This window comes from Rhinopithecus bieti, unplaced genomic scaffold, assembly GCF_001698545.2.
Source record: "Rhinopithecus bieti isolate Rb0 unplaced genomic scaffold, ASM169854v2 scaffold_19459, whole genome shotgun sequence".
Taxonomy (NCBI): domain Eukaryota; kingdom Metazoa; phylum Chordata; class Mammalia; order Primates; family Cercopithecidae; genus Rhinopithecus; species Rhinopithecus bieti.
Window position 1 is genome coordinate 3070010 of NW_016809864.1, and position 24152 is coordinate 3094161.

The following is a 24152-nucleotide window of genomic DNA, read 5'->3' on the forward strand; positions in this document are numbered from 1 at the left end:
AGGTTTTTGCAAAATGTCTCGAAAACACGGAAGTGTCGGCTGGGTGTGGTGGCTCACACCTGTAATCCCAGCACTGTAATTCCAGATGGGACTAAATCCGTTCCTCTCTCCCGATTCTAGAGGAGAACTTAATCCACCTCACCAGAGGAAAACTGATCACGTCCTGTGGCCTTGAGAAGCCAACATAGGCAAATCACTTGAGGTCAAGGAGTTTGGAACCAGCCTGGCCAACATGGTGAAACTCCATTTCTACTAAAAGTACAAAAATTAGCCGGGCGTGGTGGTCAGCGTCTGTAATCCCAGCTACTTGGGAGGCTGAGGCATGAGAATCGCTGGAATCTGGGAGGCGGTGGTTGCAGTGAGCCGAGATTTTGCCACTGCACTCCAGCCTGGGCAACAGAACAAGACTTTGTCTCCAAAAAAAAAAAAGGAAAAAGAAAAAAAGAAAGAAAAGAAAGTAAGCCCTGGTGAAAGGAAGAATGAGGACAAAGAGAAGAGACACAATGGTTGGCAAAACTGGAATTTGCCAAGTCACTGGTAACCCAGGGAATCCACCTAGAATAGACTGTTTCTCTTGAAAGGCCCATAGCAGGCGCTACCAGAAAAATAAAGGAGGTGGCTGGGCTAGTGCCTCAGAGCGCCGTCAGAAACTGAGATGTGACCTCCAGAAATGGAGCGTCTTCATTCTGTGTGTGCACGCGTGTTACACGTATGACTGGCGGCAAAAGATGGGACTAAATCCATTACTCTCTCCTGATTCTGGAAGAGAACTTAATCCACCTTGCCAGAGGAAAACTGATCAGGCCCCAGGAACTGTCCACTAAAGTCACATCCCAGGATTTCCTGGGTCACAGCTGACGAATACTGGAGGGAAGCTTGGCTCTTAAAGATCGTCTGCCCTTGAGCAAGGTGCCTGCTTCCCAGAGAAGTGAAAGCAGATGTCCCTGGCATCTTGCCTTCTCCTAAGGCACATGCAAGCCACATTCACACCCACCTGCACCACCTGGTCTCCTCCCCCCAATAAACCCCTCCTGCCACTTCCAGAACCCCCATCTTCAACTATGAGCAGCTATGGCACACTGAGTACTTAGGCTACGGGCTGTTCTCCATGTCTTGGAGGCCTTTCTCATTTACTCCTCGAAACCATCCTGCAAGAGGGCTACTATTACTATTCCTGTTTTACAGACGAGGAAACTGAGGCGCAGGAGGATTAGGTAGCCAGCCATGCAGTCTGCAAGTCCAAGAGCTGGGATCAGAACTCCCAGCCTAGTCTTCTCTCCCTTTTTGCCACATTGCAGCGGGACGGGAGAAGGATCTGGAAATGCCCTCTCTAGAAGTGCCCTTCCTCCCTGAAACCCGTGGCCCGGGACATCTACCTGCGTGGATGAACTTGTCTGCCAGCTTCTTCCGAGCGGGCTTGCTGAGGTTGAAGTAGTCGTCGTCGTCCTCGTCAATGCTCTCCAGGAACAGCGGGATGTGCTGGAAGACGATGGCATGCTGGCAGTGCCGCTGCCTCGCGATGCTCAGCTGCTCGTCCAGCCACTGGTCCTGTGCCTGCTTCAGGCTGGGGCACTTGGAGGGGTTCTGGTAGAACTGGGAGTTGAGGACCAGGAACAGGACGCCCCCGACCCAGAAGCTGAAGTAGTCGTCTCCCCAAGTTTGGCAGAACTCCTCGACGGTCTCGGCCGAGGGGGCGTTGCCGATGTCGTGGTTGCCGCTGACGAGGACCAATGGGATTGCCCTGTCCACCGTTCTGAGCACTCGCTTCAGGTCCTCCGTCTGCTCCGTCCGCCACGGCTTCCCTGGAAGAGCGAGGGTCACGTCCTGAGACAGCCAGAGGCTTATTCACTTGAAATGACTAACTTAAGTACTTACTAACATAAAATTAAAAGAGAGAGTAATCTAGAAATCCACTTGACCTGGCACATGGAAACTGCAAAATGCAGTCATGTGCTAAAAGCAAACCAACAAGTCCGATGGGGGCCTCTGCCCATCCTTCCCCACGACACTTTAGAAATTCCATGACTACATGGCCCCCTGCCCCATGTTGCTGAGTGATGGTGTGAAGTCAATTCTGAGATTAAATATTAGTGGACCAAGTGCGGCGGCTCACATCTGTAATCCCAGCACTTTGGGAGAGTGAGGTGGGAGGGATCACTTGAGCCCAGGAATTCGGAGACAAACCTAGGCACTATAGTGGGCCCCTGTCTTCATAAAAAGAAAATCAGGCTGGATGTGGTGGCTCACACCTGTAATCCCAGCACTTTGGGAAGCACAGGTGGGTGGATCACCTGAGGTCAGGAGTTCGAGACCAGCCTGGACAACGTGGTGAAACCCCATCTCTACTAAAAATACAAAAATTAGCTGGGTATAGGTGCGGGCGCCTGTAATCCCAGCTACTCGGGAGGCTGAGGCAGGAGAATCGCTTGAACTCGGGAGGCGGAGGTTGCAGTGAGCCAAGATCAGCCATTGCACTCCAGCCTGGGCAACAAGAGTGAATCTCTGCCTTAGCCTCCCAAAGGACTGGGATTACAGGCGTGAGCCACCGCGCCCAGCAGAACATGCATTCTCTAACTGTTGAATACCAAGTTCCTCATATTTCCACTCAATCAAACTCATTAATGGTGTGGTTCAAATTTTCTGTGACATTATCCTTTTCTTTTGGCCTGTTGATGTATATTTGTTTCTGAGAGACTTGGTTAAGTTGTCACTGTAACTGTGGATTGATCTGTCTCTTTTTGTAATTCTACCAAGGTTCATGCCATTTACTTTTAGTTACATTGTTAGATGTGTAAGAGTTCAGAATTTCAATATCTCACTGAAATAGTTAAACCTAATGAAATAAATAAATATTAAGATAAGAAACAGGCGATCTATATTAACGCTATGAGAAGATCTTTAATATAAAGTAAGTTAATAATATAAGGCACAGAGGAATAAAATCAAACATAAATTTTTAAAAGCCTCACATATATTCATGTATTATGAATAAAATGTCCCCCAAGATTCAAAGAAAACTGTTAACTCTGGTTAAATCCAGGAAACAGAATGAGAGAGGGAGGGAGTCTTACATTTGGTTTAAAACCTTTATATGAGGCTGGTGCAAAAGTAATTGCAGTTTTTGCCATTGAAAGTAATGGCAAAAAATCACAATTACTTTTGCACCAACCTAAATACTACTTTCTTTCTTTCCTTGCCTCTCTCCCTTCCTTCCCTCCTTTCCCTTCTCCCTTCCTTCTTTCCTTCCTCCCTTTGCCCACGCTTATGTATAATTTTCACTGGAAAAAAAAAAAAAGAACTCAAAGGTTTTGGCTCCATGGTTCTAGGGCTTAAAGAAGATCGAGGAAGCCAGCCAGGTGGCTGGAATGAATGTTTGGACTCGGGGCCCCAGGGCCAGCCTAGATCAACTCAGACCAGCCATGAGGCCAACGTGGACTGCAGACAAACCCCCAGCACCCCTGGAAGAGAGGACTCTTGGTCCCTGGAGCAGGCAGGACCTGCTTCTACTGAAGGCTGAGCAGACTGGGCTTCGGACCCCAGCTCCTGCTGCAGGGGTCAGCCAGCCTTTCCTGAGCGCATTCCACTGGCCCCCAGAGATGGAAGGTGGCTGCACGGCCTGAAGCCCAGTGGAGGGAACCTTAGGGAGAAGCAGGTTCTGCCTGCACCAGAAACCAGGAGGCCTCTCTCTCGGAGGTGCTGGGATTCGTTCACCTGCCGTCTGCGTCGAAGGTGCCATTGATTGACATTGCTTCTTTAGCCGGACCCGGACTGTAGGCATCTGTGTTGACTTACATGATCCTCTCTAAGACTCCATTGGTTGGTTCTTTTCCCATGCCAGTTTAGGAATGACAAGTCCTTTGTGGCTTTGAACACAACAAACTCGCTCAAAGAGACCCTTGTGGTCCAAGGCTGATTCATCACCACTTTCCTCACTGGATTTTCTCAAAGACCTGAAAGCGGACCCTCTTACTTCCTCTTCTTTCTGTTCACACTGACTTGGGGATTTGGGGACATTCGATCACTGACAATACTTTCTAGCACTTCCTACAGGCCAGGCACTGTTCTCAGAGCTGTGTGTGCCCCGACTCACTTCCTCTGGACACCAGTGGAGGAGCAGGGATTTGAACTTGGTGGTCCAGATCAGGGTGCTGTCTACAGGGTCCTGGTCACAAACTAAGGTCCTCGCTCTTAGGGTGACTTCCCTTGGCTGCCCTGAGACACAGGATGAGGACTTTATAATACACTGGGGTGCAGAGCATCCCCTGTTCTTGGTTTTCAAAGGCATTAATCATGGCCCTTCACCTGCTAACTGAGGCAGGTATGGAAAATGTCCGAATCCCTAATGACCATAAACAGAAAAGTTAAGAAGGGGCAGTTCAAAAGAAAGGCTTACTTGAGAAGGAAACCTTGTCTGGAAGCAACCAACAAGGAAGAGCTGGGAATTACATACGGTAACATGATGTGTGTTTCCAAACAAAGAGGGATGCTGCTTTTGGGGAAACCACCAATATCCTCCAATAATCGGTTAAAAAACAAAAACAAAAACAAAAACAAAACCATGCAGCTCATCTTCCCTGAATTTCCTCCAGCAAAGATGAGCCTCTTGGCAGGGCGTAGTGACTGATGCCTATAATCCCAGCACTTTGGGAGGCCGAGGCGGGCAGATCACTTGAGGTCAAGAGTTCAAGATCAACCTGGCCAACATGGTGAAACCCCATCTCTGCTAAAAATAGAAAAATTAGCCAGGCGTGGTGGCGTACACCTGTTATCCCAGCTACTTGGGAGGCTGAGGCAGGAGAATCGCTTGAACCCGGGAGGCGGAGGTTTCAGTGAGCAGCTGAGACCGCGCCACTGCACTCCAACAACAGAGTGAGATTCTGTCTCAAAAAATTATTTATTTATTTATCTATTGTTGAAAAATAATAATAAAAAGAGATGAGCCTCCTTCTTGTGTAGCTTTTCCAACACTTTCTATACCTCTTGCACAGAGTCACAAGCGCTGCGGTGGAGTGAGTGTGCCCCGGGGTTGGTCTCTTGCCCCTTACGAGCTGCACGGCCTTGGGTAAGTCCCTTGGTTCCTCTGAGTCTCGGTTTCATCGTGTATGAAATGGGGATGATAATTCCCATCCCTCCAGAATGGCTGTAAGAATTCCTACTAGGATAATGATGCCTAGAGTCTGGTACAAACAAGAATGCAAAGCTGTCAGCTGTCTGCTTTCCACATCCCATCCCCCGAAATGTAATAAATTCTTCCATTTTTATCAGTGACCCACTGTGTGTGCCTAACAACCAGTAAATCGTTTCGGAAGGAATGAAAATCTTCCCCAGGGACAGAAATAGTTTTTAGTTAAGAATTTAGAAATAAAAGAGTAAATCCTAGATTACAACAAGCCAAGTTGAATGCAAACGTTTGCATGATCTTTAACAAGCTCTCATTTGCATATATCAGAATCTCTGTAGGGTTACATAAAATATTAACAACAACTTAGTATTAACAAAGATCACAGCACAACTTAGCAGAGCTTCCTGAAAAATAGTCCCATGTGGCTGGGCGCAGTGGCTCATGCCTGTAATCCTAAGACTTTGGAGGCTGAGGTAGGAGGAGGATCATTTGAGGTCAGGAGTTCGAGACCAGCCTGGCTAATGTGGCAAAACCCCATCTCTACTAAAAATACAAAAATTAGCTGGGCGTGGTGGCGTGGGCCTGTAATCCCAGCTACTCAGGAAGCTGAGACAGGAGAATTGCTTGAACCCGGGAGGCGAAGGTTGCAGTGAGCCAAGATTGCACCATTGCACTCCAGCCTGGGTGACAAGGGCAAAATTCTGTCTCAAAAAAGTCCCATCGTATATGAGAACCCAGTCTCATCGTATATGAGGCTGGCCAAAGCCAACCTCACCAGCATCATGAACAGAAAAAAATAGAAACCTGCCCAAGGACACAGAGCTTCAATGAGTTTCCTGTCTCATGCAGGGTTCTGTGTTCACAAAAAGAATGTATATAAAGGACAGGAAGAAAGGCAGGGAAACAAGGGGAAAGACTCTGAAAAATGGCAAGAAATGACTCAGAAGAGGGGCAGAGAAGGATTGTTCTGGGGTCTCCAAGGCGGATAAGAGGTATCTGCTAAGTGGGTGCCAAGAGTTCCAGGACCCCAATGTCAGCACACACCTGACCCGCATGGAGAGGAGTCCTGGGTGGGAATGGCGAGAGCAGTGTGGAAAGCTGCAAAGTGTTTAAAACACTTAAAAAAACTCTAATGCAATCGGTCAAAATAAAACTAGGAAGTAAAAAGCATTATAACGATAATTACAAAATTCTTATTTGTATCAGTGGTACTGTGAGAGGTATGATTTATTTTTTTCCATATTCATTAAGGCAGACATTAGTATCTTGGTTGTTTTCCAAATAGCCTTAAAATACATTATCTAATAAAATCTCTTTGTGAATTAGGAAGAGAAATAAACATCCTTAACTGGATAAAGGAAATCTGTAAACAAGTATAGCTATGATCAAAGGTAATGGTGAAAGACCGACTGTCTTCCCCCAAGATCAGTAACAAGTCAAGGAGGTCTGATCTCACACTCTCACTGAAATTCATACTAGAAATCCTAGTCAGTGCAATAGGCAGGCAGGCAAGCATGGAAGGAAGGGAAGGAAGGAAAGGAAGGAAGGAAAGGAAGGAAGGAAAGGAAGGAAGGAAAGGAAGGAAGGAAAGGAAGGGAAGGAAGGAAGGAAAGGAAGGAAGGGAAGGAAGGAAGGAAGGAAGGAAAGGAAGGAAAGGAAGGAAAGGAAGGAAGGAAAGGAAGGAAGGAAAGGAAGGAAGGGAAGGAAGGGAAAGGAGGAAGGGAGGAAGGAAGGAAGGGAAGGAAGGGAAGGAAGGGGAGGAAGGGAGGGAAGGGAAGGAAAGGAAGGAAGGGGAGGAAGGGAAGGAAGGGGAGGAAGGGAAGGAAGGAAGGGAAGGGGAGGAAGGGAAGGAAGAGGAGGAAGGGAGGGAAGGGAAGGAAGGGGAGGAAGGAAAGGAAAGGCAGGAAGGGAAGGAAGGGGAAGAAGGGAAGGAAGGGGAGGAAGGAAGGGAAGGAAGGACGGGAAGGAAGGAAGGTAAGGAAGGGAAGAAAAAGAAGGAAGCAAGGGAAGGAAGGATGGGAAAGAAGGAAGGGAAGGAAGGGAAGGAAAGAAGGACAGGAAGAAAGGAAGGGAAGAAAGGAAGGGAAGGAAAGAGGGATGGGAAAGAAGGAAGGGAAGGAAGGGAAGGAAGGAAGGGAAGGAAAGGAAGGAAGGAAGGAAAGAAAGGAAGGGAAGGAAAGAGGGATGGGAAGGAAGGAAGGGAAGGAAGGGAAGGAAGGAAAGGAAAGAGGAACGGGAAGGAAGGAAGGGAAGGAAGGAAGGGAAGGAAGGGAAGGAAGGAAGGGAAGGAAGGGAAGGAAGGAAGGGAAGGAAGGAAGGGAAGGAAGGAAGGAAGGGAAGGGAAGGAAGGGAAGGAAGGGAAGAAAGGAAAGGAAGGAAGAGAAGAAAGGAAGGGAAGGAGGGGAAGGAAGGAAGGGAAGGAAGAAAAGGAAGGAAGGAAGGAAGGGAAGAAAGGAAAGGAAGGAAGAGAAGAAAGGAAGGGAAGGAGGGGAAGGAAGGAAGGAAGGGAAGGGAAGGAAGGAGAGGAAGGGAAGGAAGTAAGGGAAGGAAGGGAAAGAAGGAAGGGAAGGAAGGGAAGGAAGGGAAGGAAGTGAAGGAAGGGAAGGGAAGGGCATACAGATTAGAAAGAAAGAAATCAAACAGTCTATTCTCATAAGACAAGACTGTCTCCACAAAAAAAAATCCCAAATAATCTACAAAAAGCAAAATAAAACAAAACAAAACATCAAAGACTCCTAGCACTAATAAAAGAAATTAGCTTGGATGCAAAGTAAATATATAAAAATCAATAGTATTTCTATATCCTAACATAATATAAAAATTAGAGGTTTAACAAGGAAGGATTTAAGAGATATTTGGGAGGTAGAATTGACAGGAATCCTCTTGTACTGGTTACAGGAAGGACTCAAAATTAATTCCCAGACATCTGAGCAACTGGGAGGCTGGTCATGTTGTTTACTGTCAGGGAAAAGACTAGGAGAGAAACAGGATACAGGCAGAAATCAAAAGCTCAGTTTGAATATAAAATTCGATGTATTGTTACAGGCAAAAAAAAAAGTGGGGGTTAACAGACAAATTGGACCTCATGAAAATTTAAAACGTTTGTGCATCAAAAGACACTGTCAACAGAGAAAAAAGTACAAACCACAGAATGGGAGAAAATATTCTCAAATTAAACATCTGATAGGGAATTAATATCAGAATATATGGAGAACTCCTAAAACTCAACAACCACTAAAACAACCCAACTCAAAAGTTGGCAAAGGATTCAATAGACATTTCTCCAAAGAGGATACATAAATGGCCAATAAGGACATTAAAAAGGTGCCCAACACGACTACTTATTAGAGAAATGCAAATCAAAACCACAATGAGATACCACCCCATACCCATGAGGATAGCTACTATCAAAGAGACAAAAAATAACAGGTATTGGTGAGGATGTGGAGAAACTGGAAACCTTGTGCATTGTTGATGGGAATGAAAAATGGTGTAGCCACTGTGTAAAACAATATGGTGACTCCCCCCAAAATTAAACATAGAATTACCAGATTATCCAACAATTCTGTATCTGAGTATGTCTCCAAAATAACTGAAAGCAGGGTCTCAAAGAGATGTTTTCATACCTATGTTCACAGTAGCATTATTCACAATAGCTTAAACATGGAAGCAACCCAAATATCCACTGACAGATGAATGGATAAGCGAACTGTGGTATATCCATACAATGGAATATTATTCAACCATAATAAAGAAGGGAATTCTGACACATGCTACAACATGGATGAACCTTTAGGATATATGCTAAGTGAAATAAGTCATGCAGAAAAGACAAATACTGTTTGATGTCACTTATATGAGGCACTTATAGTGGTCAAATTCATAGAGGCAGAAAGTAGAATTGCCAGGACTTTCAGGAGGGAAGGATGGTAAGTTACTGTTTAATGGGCACAGAGTTTCCATTTTGCAAGATAAAAAGAGCAACGGAGACAGATGGTGATGATGACTGCACAACAAATAGGAATATACTTCATGCCACTGAATGGTACACTTAAAATGGTTAAGGTAGTACATGTAACGTTATGTATAGTCCACCACGCTAAAAGAAAGAAAAGAAACTGCCAAAGATATCAATATACTCATGATCCCTCAAGGTTGGGCTGCTGAGAGGGCAGCTGGATTTAGGAGTCTGGAGTTCAGTGGAGGGTGGGGCTGGAGACACATTCACCATCATTCTAATAGGTGCCCCCACGATGGTGCCCTTGGGGTTGGCTTTTCAAGGGGATCCATAGGTGGGCTCTAGATTCAGAAGACCTGAGGTTGCTTTTTATTAGGGATATCCTCTGGGGATGCTGCCCTCTGAGCCTGTCTTCTAGACCCTAAAATGAAAATCTTATCACCTCCTTTATGGAAATTCTGTGAGATAAATGAGATCACGTATTTAAAGTGTCCAGTATGTAGTATGTGCATACCTTCCCTTCCCCTCTTTCTAACAGTCCCCTACCCAGGGAAGAGACAGGGGAGGAGGGAGGCGGGTCTCAGGTTTTCTGAGATCTCCCTTGCATTTTCCTCATTCTCAGGGAGCTTGACCCCCAGTGCTGCTGCCGTCTCTGAGAAATGCAAGAAAGAACACATATGTCTGCAGGTTGACATCCTAGCCTAGAGCTCACGTTTGCCTGACAACTCATCTGCTGTAGTGCCTGGAGGCCACACCTGTCCTGCAGACAGATGGATACACGGATGAGACAATGCTTAGGCCCTTGCACAGAGAGGGAAGCATGCCAAGGACAAGAATTTCCAGAGCCAGCCCTAAGAGGTCCCTGGAAACAGAGTTGGGTGGGGCCCCGTCCCTACCTCAGGTTGGAACGGAATAGTCAAATCAGGGCATCAACTATATGGTTAAGATCATAGTTCAGTAATTAAAACTCTTTTCAGGGGGCAAGTAGAACTCTTTTCAGGGAGAAACTGGAAATATCCATTCGAACTTTAATAACTTCATGATATTGAGCAAACCAGCAGCTCCATTTATCAGCATTTATCCCACAGAGACATACACAAGTGTGCAAAACATAACTATTCCTTGTAACAATAATTGAGAAGGTATAAACATTTAAATTGGCTTAAATGTTCATTAATAAGGAATGGATAATATGTGTAGAGTAATAAACAGGCATCACACAGAATGAAGGAGATCCGAATTTAGTGGCCACGGATACATAGAAAAGGTGCATTGTTAAGGTTTGGGGAGCAAGCGTTGGGCTGGCAGTGGCAGACAGTAAGGGAAAACAGGAAGTTACAAGAGCTAGTAGTATGACACAATTTTGTTAAAAATAAATCAACGAGTTGGTATACTCAGAGATAAAAGTATCTAGAAAAACATGGCAAAACTGTTAATAGTAGCTGTCTGTGGGGAAGTGGAAGGACAGAAAATACTTCAGTTTCCTGCAAAACTTAATTTTTTATGAGCATAAGTTACTCTCATCATAGAAAAATAATCAAGGCATAAAAAAACCACAACTGCACTAAAATTAGATCTTATTAAGTAAACAAGTATACATTTAAATAAAATGGGAACAAATATAAAACAAGGGACAAGGCCAATTGTATAAGTACTGTTCTTTACTCTCAGAAAGAGAGAAAATGGAGAAAAGAGAGTACCAGAAAGGTACTTCTAAACAAATTCTTAAAAAAAAAAAAAAAAAAATCGCAGTGGGTAAATTCATTAAAAAAAAATGTAAAAAAAAATTGCACTCAGGACAAATTGTGTTCTTTCTGAATCTGAATAATTACATTTTCAGAAAGAGAGTCTTCTTCTAGAGCAGATGACTTCAAAAGTCAACACCTAGTGAGTATCAGAGACAACATGATGTCTCTGCTACTACTTTGATATCTGAATGAAACACCATCAAAGGAGAAAGTGGTCGTCCTGGTCTTGTAAATCTAGTTTCTTTTTATTTTTTTTGAGATGGAGTCTCACTCTGTCACCCAGGCTGGAGTGTAGTGGCGCAATCTTGGCTTGCTGCAACCTCCACCTCCTGGGTTCACGCGATTCTCCTGCCTCAACCTCCTGAGTAGCTGGGATTATAGGCATGCACCACCACGCCAGGCCAATTTTTGTATTTTTAGTAGAGACGGGGTTTCGTCATATTGGCCAGTCTTCAACTCCTGACCTCAGGTGATCCGCCTGCCTCAGCCTCCCAAAGTGCTGGAATTACAGGTCCCATGCCTGGCCATAAATCTTGTTTCTTCAATCTTACTAAAATATGATATGTGTTTCTTAACTATTTTTCTCATTATTGCTCCCCCAAGGAGCCTAAAAATTAGACTTTTTTTCTAATCTCCCCTCCACTAATAATGGCTTGAGATACAAATACGCAAGCAATATAATCCATCCTCTGAAGGTATGTAATTCAGTGGTTTTTAGAATGTTCACAGAGTTGTGGACTGTCACGAAAATCAATTGTGGGACATTCTCATCACCCCAAAATGAACTTTCACCCATCAGCAGCCCCTCCCCATTGCCCCGCAACTCCCACCACCCTAATTCTAAGCAATCACTAATCTACCTTCCATAGATTTCTCCACTCCAGTCATTTCATAGAAATAGAATCATATAAAATGTAGTCTTTTGTGACTGATCTTTCATTTTGCATGATGTTTTCAAGGTTCGTTTATTTTGTAGCCTATATTAGTGCTTCATTCTTTAATTGCTGAGTACTATTCTACTGTACGAATATATCATCATATTTTGTTTATCCATTCATCTGCTGATGGACATTCGGATGGCTTCTACTTTCTGGCTGTTATGAATTATGCTGCTATGAAAATCCATGTGCAAGTTTGTGTGTGGATATCTTTCATCTCTCTTGAGTGTGTACCTAGGAGTATACATGGTCTTCCAGGAATTATTTTTCCTCCAAAGTGATCACCTCTCCTGTACTTAACCTTCTTTAGAGCTAACGCTGGCGCCGCTATAAGGTATGTACATACTTAATCATAATATTCAGTTTAACAAATTGCTTCTGGACATTTGGTACACATGAGGCATTGCTCAAGGCTAATGATGGACAACGTGATATCCAGGGACGAAGGAGTTCCAGGACAATTCCATGCAGATTCACTACGGCCAAGTCCCTTCACTGGAAGGAAAGAGCACAATTCATTTCTGTTTAGAGATTCTGGGGTGTCAGATCCATGAACAAGTCTTATTTAGAATGGTTGCCTTTTTTTACTTTAAGATTCCATTCTACAGTCTGAACTCAGGTATTAGTGGCTATGCCCCTAAATCTTCAGTCCCATTTGGGATTTTAAATACACAACTTAATGAAAAGTCAGTAAGAGTTTTACAGTTAAACTCCACATAGAGATACTGCTCTTTCAAAGCCAGAGGCAGAATCTAAGCAGTCTTAGTCATGACAGCGCTAGAAGCACAAAAGTTATCTGTCTTCAGTTAGGCATTTATTCAATGCAATCCTGCTACCCGCTGTGTGCTAGGTCAGGGCCAGACCAGCATGAGTGAGAGGTGTCTTTGTTCTCAATGGCCCAAGCTCTAGGGAGGGGCCCAGACACGGGAATAGGCAATGACCTTGTGGTGTTGCATGAGTTATGAACTTACGTCATGGAAGTACTGGGTGCCATGGAAGCTCAGGGTGGGGTTCAAGCCAGTTGGGAGGTGCCCCAGAGCTTTCCCAGAGGAAGCAACATTCCCACCAAACATCACAGGGATTAGGTGGAACTAGGGCCTGCTGAAGAGGGGGAAAGAAGGCGGGGAAGGGAGCTTTCCTAACCAAAAGGAACAGTAGGGTGAGGGTGGAGAGGTTAAAAAAAAGACCAGGGTGCCTTTTGGAAAGTGGGGCAGTAAAGAGTAAACAAATCAGAGTAACAAAAAAAGTTTGCGTTTCTGAAGCACCAACTATGTACCAGGCCCCTGGCTAAGTACTCTACACAGATTATCTCATCCGATTCTATAAGAATCCTATTGGGATCATTTTTTAGTATAACTATATTCTATGCAATATTTGTGTTTAAATACACACAGACACACACATACACAACCACATATCTATATATAATAATAATTATTATTTTTTGACACAGAATCTTGCTCTGTTGCACAGGCAGGAGTAGAGAGGCGTGAATCTTGGCTCACTACAACCTCCACCTCCTGGGTTCAAGTCATTCTCTTGCCTCAGCCCCCCAAGTAGCTGGGATTACAGGAGCCTGCCACCACACCCAGCTAATCTTTGTACTTTTAGTAGAGACGGGGTTTCACCGTGTTGGCCAGGCTGGTCTCGAACTCCTGACCTCAAGTGATCTGCCCACCTCCGCCTCTCAAAGTGCTGGGATTACAGGCATGAGCCACTACGCCCGACTTGTTCCTATATTTTTCTTATCAAATCTACCCTTCCTAAATGCAAGTCCCATCTGGGTTAACACAGCCTGACTCCAGAGCTGGTGTTTTCAGCTAAGAATGGGAAAGACTACGCTGTCTCCTGGTCAGCACCAACAGCAGATACAGCATGAACTCTATCAGGGGAAGGGAAGGGAGCTGTAGTTAGCTCCATGAATTTCAATGTTGAGATACAAGACTTCAGGTCTAATCCCTTAAGCAGTGAGTCAGCTTGGCCACGTTTTTCTTGATGTGATACCTATCAGACTGGCAACAATAAAAAACTGTAGATTGGCCAGGTGCAGTGGCTCACGTCTATAATCCCAGCACTTTGGCACACCGAGGCGGGCGGATCATTTGAGGTCAGGAGTTTGAGACCAGCTTGGCCAACATGGTGAAACCCTGTCTCTACTAAAATACAAAACTAGCCGGGCCTGGGGCAGGTGCCTGTAGTCCCAGCTACTTGAGAGGCTGAGGCTGCAGGATCACTTGAACCCAGGAGGCAGAGGTTGCAACCTGGGCGACAGAGCAAGACTCTGTCTCAAAAAAGGAAAAAAAAAAAGGGTGTTGATAATACTATTTGTTGGTGAGAGCATGGGGATACAGGGATTCTCTTATATGGCTGGCTGGGATGTAAATGGTTTCTTTTATTCAAATTTGAAAATGCACATTCGGATGGGAGCAGTGGTTCACGTCTGTAACCTCAACACCTTGGGAGGCTGAGGCCGGCAGATCACTTGAGGTCAGGAGTTCAAGACCAGCCTGGTCAACATGGTGGAAACCTGTCTCTACTAAAAATACAAAAAATAGTTGGGCATGGTGGCATGCACCAATAATGCCAGCTATTTGGGAGGCTGAGGGAGAAGAATCATTTGAACCCAGGAGGCGGAGGTTGCAGTGAGCTGAGATCCTGCCACTGCACTCCAGCTTGGGCAACAGAGCAAGATTCTTAAGCAAAAAAGTTTAATGGGCTAATAGTTTCATGTGGCTAGGGCGGCCTCACAATCATGGCAGAAGGTGAAAGGCATGTCTTACATGGCGGCAGGCAAGAGAGCATGAGAACCAAGAGAAAAGGTAAAAATTCCTTATAAAACCATCAGATCTCCTGAGACTTATTCACTACCATAAGAACAGTATGGTGGAAACCACCCCCATGATTCAATTATGTCTGCCTGGCCCCAGCCCCTTGACACATGAGGATTATGCAAATATGCTTAGAAACGTCTCTCGGAAAGATACACAAGAAACTGGTTGTGGTCACCAGGAGCGAAGACGGAAAGATTGACTTACCATGCCCTATATACCTTACCTATATATAGGATTTGATTTTTTTCTCCATACGCACAAATGACCTTAAAAATTAAACACCTATAGGCCAGACGTGGAATCCCAGCACTTTCGGAGGCCAAGGCATGTGGATCACCTGAGGTCAGGAGTTCGAGACCAGCCTGGCCAACATGGTGAAGGCTTGTCTCTACTAAAACTACAAAAATTAGCCGGGTGTGATGGCACACTCCTGTAAGTCCCAGCTACTCTGGAGGCTGAGGCAGGAGAATAGCTTGCACCCAGGAGGCAGAGGTTGCAGTGAGCTGAGATCACACCACTGAACTCCAGCCTGGGCGACAAAAGTGAAACTCTGTCTCAGAAAAAAGAAAAAAAAAAAAAATTAAACACCTATATAAATGCATGTACATTAATTACCATTACACTATGCGCGCGTGCGCACACACACACCCCCCTGTATGTTTTTATCAAGCCATTATTAAAACTGAACAAAACTGGATGACTTTATATAGTTCTGGACAGGCCTAGACAGGAGAGCACAGATGCCTTCACACAGATCCTGTCTTCCCAAAAGAGATGCACTCTTGGTTTGGTGAGTGTGTGGCACTGGTTTTCTCCCCAGGAAATGGCACCCAGATAAATCAATCAGAGCAGTGTGGGACCAGGCCTTTTTCAGCCTTGGAGAAGGAAGACTTTGCCCTAAAAATACAAAAGTGTCAGCTTCTCTTCTGTGTTCTTTGTAGCTGTACCTGAAACCAAGCATCTGTTTGTGACTTGACTTCAGTTACTAGCAAGCTTTTCCTAAGGAGGTGTTCAAATCCTGCACACCAAAGGATTTGTGCTTCAGTGAAGGAAACTTCTTGTTTTCTATACCTTTACCTTTGAAATTAACAAAGTATCTTATTATTTTATTTTATTTATTATTTATTTTGAGACCAAGTTTCGCTCTATCGCCCAGATTGGAGTGCAGTGGCGTAATCTTGGCTCACTGCAACCTCTGCCTCCAGGATTCAAGTGATTCTCCTGCCTCAGCCTCCTGAGTATCTGGGACTATAGGCATGCACTACCATACTTGGCTAATTTTGGTATTTTTAGTGGAGACAGGGTTTCACCATGTTGGCCCGGCTGGTCCTGAACTCCTGACTTCAGGTGATCCAGCCTCCTTGGCCTTCCAAAGTGCTGGGATTATAGGCATGAGCCCAGCCCAAAGTGTTTTATTTTATACAAATTCTGTGCAAAGCTTAGTTTACAACTCAACACAAATAAACAAAATTATATGTTGCTATTAGGATAAAAATCCCATACCCAATGCATTTATCCCTCAATTAAACTCTTTTGGCATGGAGGACTAAAAGCAAACAATATTTGGAATGTCCCTAGGATAGCTTTGAATGGCATGTTGCCATGGTATTTCAGAAGCCACTGGTAAAGCCCTAGATGGATAGGATGAGCTCTTGGCCACAAAGCTTTTCTTAGGATTTTAATATACTACAATTTATCGTTTACTGGGAACCCAGGTGGAATGACTTCATGTCCAAGAACACAGGTGCCCACATTACCACCATTATTTTTTTCAGATTAAGGCTCTGTCTTCTGAAGGGAAAATGACCACTATGCTTCACTGAAAGTCCATCTCAATCAGAAAGACAGGCAGATACTACGGAAACTTAGTGCTTACCTGCCAAGCCCGAGACATCACGATGATACACGTTTTGTGTTTCCCTCTGAGGGTAAAAGAAGGAGGAAACTGCTGCAAAGTACCGAGGAATATAACCCAGTCACAAAACAGAACGAGAAACAAATGGCAAACCCAAGTGTTCACATTCCCATTCAACCAGACCACCCCTCTGCTTGCAGGAACTAGGAGTAGAGAAAAAAATACAAAAAAAAAAAGAGCAGGCCGGGGCTGGGCACAATGGCTCATGCCTGTAATCCCAGCACTTTGGGAGGCCGAGGCAGGCAGATCACCTGAGGTCAGGAGTTCCAGACCAGCCTGACCAACATGGTGAAACCTCGTCCCTACTAAAAACACAAAGATTAGCTGGGCGTGGTGGTGGGCACCTGTAGTCCCAGCTACTTGGGAGGCTGAGGCAGGAGAATCCACTTGAACCCGGGAGACAGAGGTTGCAGTAAGCCAAGATCACACCACTGCACTCCAGCCTGGGTGACAGAGCAAAGATCCATTCTAACGAAAAAAAAAAAAAAAAAAAGGCTAAATAACTAAATAACAACCAGACAATCCCAGCCAGCAATACGCAGAGATGGCAAGATTCTACTAGCAAATAATTTTTAAAAACCAACCACCTCTGAGACCTTCAAAATATTTTCTCTCCTCTATGGAGGTTGTCTAAATAAGATTCTGTGAATAGACTTCAACTGTGTTATGAATCCATGTACTGTCTTAGTAAGAATGTTTTTTGTTTTTTTTTCCCCCAGCAAGAACAAGCAAACCAATGTTCTCTGACGCAAACAGACAAGAAAAGAGGCTGCTTAGTTAAAGAAAATAAGACCATGCTAATCCCTATTCCCTGTAGGCACGGCAACTCAAAGGAGAACTGATGATGATACACTCAGCCACTGCTGAAAGATTTTAAATTAAATAGCAGGACAACCTTAGTAAGCGGAGAAACAGTCAGGTGATCTAACAGGCCACTAATGGAGCCTTTTACTCATTCAGAGCGGCAGAGAGTGGACTTCCCGGTTCAACGTAAGTAGCAGCCAAAAGAACAACAAAATCAATATGGCCCTCGAGTAAGTAGACGCCGAGCAGTTACTTGCAAACCAAACGATTTCTCCAGCTGAGGCAGGCTGCAGGGGAGCCAGATGAATGACAGTTTGCAATGAGGAAGAATTTCCTGCTGGAAAGACTGCTGCCATACTTGGTAAAATTCTGTACCAGCTGGGCACGGTGGCACAGGCCTGTAATCTCAGCACTTTGGGAGGCCAAGGCAAGCGGATCGCCGGAGCCCCAGAGCTCTAGACCAGCCTGGGCAACATGGCGAGACCCTGTCTCTACAAAAATACAAAAATTAGTTAGGCGTGGTGGTGTGCACCTGTAGTCCCAGCTACTCCGGAGGCTGAGGCAGGAGGCTCACCTGAGCCTGGGGAGGTCAAGTCTGCAGTGAGCTGTCATTGCACCACTGGACTCCAACCTGGGTGACAGAATGAGGCCCTGTCTCAAGGAAAAAAAAAAAAATCCTTTCCCAACTACATAGTTTCTTCAGCCTGCCCCGGCTTTCAGGGGTTTCTTTCTTCCTGGGATTCCAGCCACTGGCTTTCCCATGGACCCCGAGGCTGGGTGGTGCAGTAAGATGCAGGCTCCAGCATATTTTCATTGCACAGTCAAGATGCTCAGTAGATGTGTGTGGGTTGGTCTAATGCGAAATCAGCTGAGGGCAGAAATTAACAGGAAGACATTGGGATACCCCCTTCTCAACTCTCCTCACCCCAATTTCAGGAGTGGGTTATCAGCGGGGCTCTTTCAGAATCCTTCCTCATCAGTCCAGGATTTCTGATGAGAACAGGGGGGTCGGCAACGTTTCCACCCAGCTCCCATCTAACTTCCGCATGTGCGCACACACACTGCACATGCACACGCACGTGCAGAATGCACACATATAGTGCACACATACACACGCACACAGGGTGTCATTCCTCTGTCTTCTATAGCCTTTTCCCCTAACAGAGCAGTGGGCGAGCCTTAGGCAATTACAGGTGTGACTTCTGGCTTACTGCAATCTGTGAAGCTGCAATGGGTGTGATATGCCTGTTCTGGATGAACTGTGTCTCTGCCAATTCCTATGTGAAGTCCTGACCCCAGTACCTCATCATATGACTGCATTTGGACACAGGGTCTCCAACAAGGTAATTAAGTTAAAGTGAGGTCCTTAGGGTGAGCCTTAGTTCAGTCTGACTGGAGTCGTTATAAGACGAGGGGATTAATGAGAACACAGCTGCAGAGAGATGAAGACCACCTGAGGATACACAGAGAAGTCAGCCGTCTGCAAGCCAAGAAGAGAGGCCTCAGGAGGAATCGATCTGCCAACACTTTGATCTCAGGCTTCCAGCTTCCAGAACTGTGAGAAAGCAAATTTCTGCTGTGTCCATCCCCAAGCCTGTGGTCCTTCCAGCCTTACAGAAAAGGAATTCACTCCCAGGGAGGGAGGACAGTGAGGTGTGGTCGGAGCAGCTGTGCTTCCCTTACCTGAAGCCTCCTGATGCTCTGGGAGAAGGAATGTTCTCTGGAAAATTCTGCCAGCTGCCATGGGATAGGAGGTGGGTTTGTAGCATGCCTCACTTCTCCCCACTGGTTTCTGCCCATGCCACTGCCTCCACCACGCGGGGAAAGGCTGCCATCCACCCAGCTACCTGACTCAGAGATCTGATCCCTGACCGCTCCCTTCCCGCCGCCCTCATACCCAGCCACCACCATGTCTTGGGGATCACACTTCCCAAACGTCTCTCAAGCCCCTCATGGTGCATGTTTTCCTTTGCCTAAATCAGAGTATATTTCCCCAAATAACCTGTGATGTATGCGAACCATCCCCCACTCCGGCCCCCAGGCTCCCTCTGGGGCTTCCTCCAGGTCGGGAATGACAGTCATAAACATCTCCTGTGTTCACAGTGGTGGTGGCCTCGAGGGCAGACAAGAAGAGGCATGCTCAGTGCTAAGATGCCCCGAACTCACAGACTCTGGGGGTCCCAATGACTTACTACCCAGGCCCTGCCCCAGTGAGCTCACTCTCTGTCCTCTACTTCAATTCCTCACACACTTTACCCATCCCTCTTGCCTTGCAGAACCGGCAAGACCACGCTGCTTCTCCCCGGGTTACAGCTCACTGCCTGGGAGACAATAACCTCCTGACCAGCCCATCACTTCCTTGACTGGCCCGCACAATCCATTCTCGCACAGCCACCAGCAGCGGCTCTTTCAGCTGTCACCAGCCTGGCCTCTTCCAATCACAAACCGCTCGCAGCTTCCCACACTCATCTCATCTTCAGATCCTTTATCCCACTGACACCTTACATCATCCCTTCCCTGGTGCAGTAGTTGGCCTTGTGGTATCTTATGCAAGAGATCCTTTTGGAAAACCTTGCCCATTTCAAGGCTTGAACATTTCCAGACTAATTCTGCAACAGAACCGTGTATTTCTGTTACCAGCTGAAATGTCCGTGCCATTTTGCAAGAGAATGGAAAGTGTTTTGCATTTACTCATTACCAGCTCTGAAATGACACGATTCTTTTTGTTTTGTTTGAGATGGGGAGTCTCACTCTGTCACCCAGGCTGGAGTGCAGTGTGGTGCGTTCTCAGCTCTCTGTGGCATCTGCCTCCCAGGTTCAAATGATTCTCATTCCTCGGCCTCCTGGGTAGCTGAGATTACAGGCATAGGCCACCGCACCTAATTTTTGTATTTTTAGTAGAGATAGAGTTTTACCATGTTGGCCAGGCTGGTCTCGAACTCCTGACCTCAAGTGATCTGCCTACCTGTAATACCAAAGTGTTGGGATTACAGGCATGAGCCACTGTGCCCGGCCAACATGATACCTGACAAGTGTTTACTTTGAAGGGACTTATAAGTGGAGATCACTTACAAGATAGGCTTTTATTTTTTTCACACTACTTTGGGTTCACGCAGCATCAATCCCTTTATTCCACCCCAACCATTTACAGATAAGCAAACTGAGGCTTGATGCAGTCATAGTGGTGGGGGGGAGGGAGGAATGAGGACTCAGGGTTCAGCTGCAGGGGATCCAGCACAGCCACAAAGGGTCAGCCTGGGAACTGATGTGTCAATAGGACCACAGGTAGAGACGGTGGGGAGTGTGGAGACCTCGTGTTCAAATCTCTCTCAGTGACCACTAGCTGTACTCTTGTGCACCACCATGAATGATAACACGCCTCAGATATCTTTAGCAAGTGCTTCCATCTGCCAGGGCACCAAGGCCAAGTATTTCACATATATTTCATCTTGACAATAACTGTCACTATGACACCACCTCTTACTTAGTTGTCTGCTGTCTTAATTTCTCTAGGTATAAAGCAGCAATAGGTCAGCTACAGTGGCTCATGCCTTTAATCCCAGCACGCTGGGAGGCTGAGGCAGGAGGATGGCTTGAGCCCAAGAGTTCAAGACCAGCCTGGGCAACATAGGGAGATCCCATCTCTACTTTTTTGAGATGAAGTCTCACTCTGTCACCCAAGCTGGAGTGCAATGGCACGATCTCAGCTCATCACAACCTCCGCCTCCTGGGTTCAAGTGATCTTCCTGCCTCAGCCTCCCGAGTAGCTGGGATTACAGGTGCATGTCACCACGCCCCGCTAATTTTTGTATTTTTAGTAGAGATGGGGTTTCACTATGTTGGCCAAGCTGGTCTTGAACTCCTGACCTCATGATCTGCCCGCCTCAGCCTCCCAAAGTGCTGGGATTACAGGTGTGAGCCACTGCACCCAGCCTTTTTTTTTTCTTTTTAATACAGAGTCTCACTCCGTTGCCCAGGTTGGAGTGCAGTGGAGTGATCTCAGCTCACTGCAATCTCTACCTCCTGGGTTCAAGCGATTTTCCTACCTCAGCCTCCCAAGCAGCTGAGACTACAGGCGCGTACCACTACACCCAGCTAATTTCTGAATTTTTAGTAGAGACGAGGTTTCACTCTGTTGGGCAGGCTGGTCTTGAACTCCTGACCTCAAGTGATCTGCCTCCCTTGGCCTCTCAAAGTGCTAGGATTACAGGCATTAACCAGATGTGGTGGTGCATGCCTGTGCTCCCAGCTACTCGGGAGGCTGAAGTGGGAGGATCACTTGAACCCAGGATGCTGAGGCTGCAGTGAGCTGTGTTGGCACCACTCTACTCCAGCCTGGGTGACAGAGCAAGACCCTGTCTCAAAATAAATAAATAAATAAATAAATAAATAAATAAAATAAAAATTAAGCAATGGTGAACTTGTATCCATCTTCAAAGAACAGAGAAAAACAAAAAAAAACAGTGTTATGTGTACAGGGCTAGATGCCTGGGAGAGGGTGTTAAACGGGATGGTCTCCGTGCCTGTGAAGCTCAGAATGTGCACACAAGGCTTATACAAGAGCTGCCAGGGGAAGGATACTGCCAGGGGAAGGACAGAGGGCAAGGACCCTCGTTTCTAAGGACCGTCCTCACAGCACCTGTCAAGGAACTGTTGACTAAGTGATGACGAAGTGCAAATAGCTCTTGCAGGCTTTAGGCCATATACAACTGGAGCCCTGGGTTGGCCACATTCAGTTCAGTACAGTACAACCAAATGTATGTCCAGTACAGAGGAGTTTTAGACACTGTTGGAACGTCTCCAGTTTAATTATCCAGACAGGCATTCTGGCTAGTGGCAATGGGGAAAACAGTAACACTCAATGATCAAATCTACCCAAAGGTTATCAAGGAGGTCCCTAGAACTGTGGGAGAGAGTCTAGATATCAAAGCCTTTTGTTTCTTTGCTTTTTGAGACACCATCTTGCTCTGCTGCCCAGGCTGGAGTGCAGTGGCATGACCAGGACTCACTGCAGGCTCGACTTCCTGGGCTCAAGCCGTCCTCCCACCCCAGCCTCTCAAGTAGCTGGGACCACAGGCGTACACCACCACATCTGACTAACTGTTAAAGTTTTGTAGAGATGGGGTCTGACTATGTTGCTCAGATTGGTCTTGAACTCCTGGGCTCAAATAAGCCTCACACTTTGGCTTCCCAAAGTGTAGGGATTACAGGCATGAACCACTGTGCCTGACCCAAAGCCATCTGAATTCAAACATTTTAATCTGATGGAGTAATGTTAATTCCTCAAAGAATGACCAGGCTCTACAATTTCTGAATCCATCATAACCCTGCACTAAAGAACATTACAACACGGACTTGTTAACACGCGGTTCGTAAATTATCCCCCCATCGCAGCAGCCAGCAGTAATAAAAAGCAAACACACCAGAATTATAACATATTATTATTCTCCTACAGTCCTCTTCACCTTACAAATGTATGGTATGCAAAAATTTGTTCATAAACTGGCTGCCTGGAATGCAACTATGGTTTGTCATAGAGATCACGTTATAACTGATGGTGAGATTTCAGGCTAACTCCCACAAACTGAATTAATCTACAATGCAGATGAATATACTAATTCAACTTCATTTACAATCACGCTTCCTTCCCTCGCTGCATGGTTTACTTCCCCAGCAAAATATTTGCGATTTCTGTTATTACTGCTGGATTTTGTGTCTTTTTCTGCTTTTCAAAATTGCTCTTATCAGCAAGTACAAAAACCTAACCACTATTTATACCCACAGGTATAATAGCAATGATCATAAGAGAATTCAGTGTAAGAGAGGGGGGAAATGTATTACGTACAGTAATAAGCATATTAAATGCATTTGATTAGAGGGTCCGTAGAGGTATAATTATGTGATTATCTACACTGAGAAATACTATTTGTTACATTAATAGAAATAAAATACACTGAATTCATAGATTTAGGATAACATATCCCTGATACATAAAAAAGCAAAAGAGATAGAGAAAGGATTACAGGTTGGTTATAATCTTGAGACCCCCCGAGAAAGAGTGGAGGAGCCAATTACAACTTGGGTGTGACCAAGTGAAGTAAAACATTTCCTGAGCTGCTCAGAAAGTCACTCTATAGAATCAATCACGAGTATACTAGTGATCACTCATGGAACTCTTACCACGTGGCAGGCACTGAGCACTTTACTTGCATGATTGCTACTTTCGGAGCCTGTTACTCTACAAGATGCCACATTCTTGGCTGACCAGGTGGCTGGGGCCTCTCCTTGTGCTGACAGTATTTTAATGAGTAAAATGACATTAAATGAAGTGAGCTGTAACCAGGGAGAAGCAGTGAGGCCTGGCCAGTTCTATGAGGCAAGAGGGTTCTGTGAGGCAAGAAGCAAGGCCCAGGAGATCAAGACCAGCCTGGGCAACATACGGAGACCCGGTCTCTTCGAAAAGTGTGCAAAGAATTGAAGCAGAGGACAAAGGGTGAGCTCGCTGCGGCGGGACCTGGATAGTAAGTGAAGTAAGACCTGGACAGAGTCTGTGTGCTTGGGAGCATCTTAGCACTAAGTGTACTTGTTCTTCTCTGCTGGTGAGATCTTCATCACTAGAAACATGGGTGTTTGTGAGTCCTTCTTGCAATTTCTGATCTGCCTGTCACCCTCTCTGCGCTGCAGGAAGCCCCAGAGGGAGCCCTGGAGTGGGAGGTTTGGAGAGTCCAGTATATATCATGAGTTCTTTGGGAAAACCTGATCTGACATCCAATTCAGGTCTCTAGAAGTTCAGCTGTGCCTCCCAGCCCTGGCATACCCTAACCAAAATAGTGAAG

General features: G+C 45.7%; 1 protein-coding gene across 3 annotated transcripts in view; it reads right to left on the reverse strand.

Annotated features, from left to right (window-relative positions):
* Positions 1–24152, reverse strand: part of CPPED1 (calcineurin like phosphoesterase domain containing 1) — a 139282-nt gene that overhangs the window by 41545 nt on the left and 73585 nt on the right. For all 3 annotated transcript variants that reach the window (XM_017890716.1, XM_017890717.1, XM_017890718.1), the window contains exon 3: positions 1377–1802. In XM_017890716.1, the coding sequence (XP_017746205.1) occupies positions 1377–1802 (426 nt within the window). The remainder of the gene's footprint in view (positions 1–1376; positions 1803–24152) is intronic.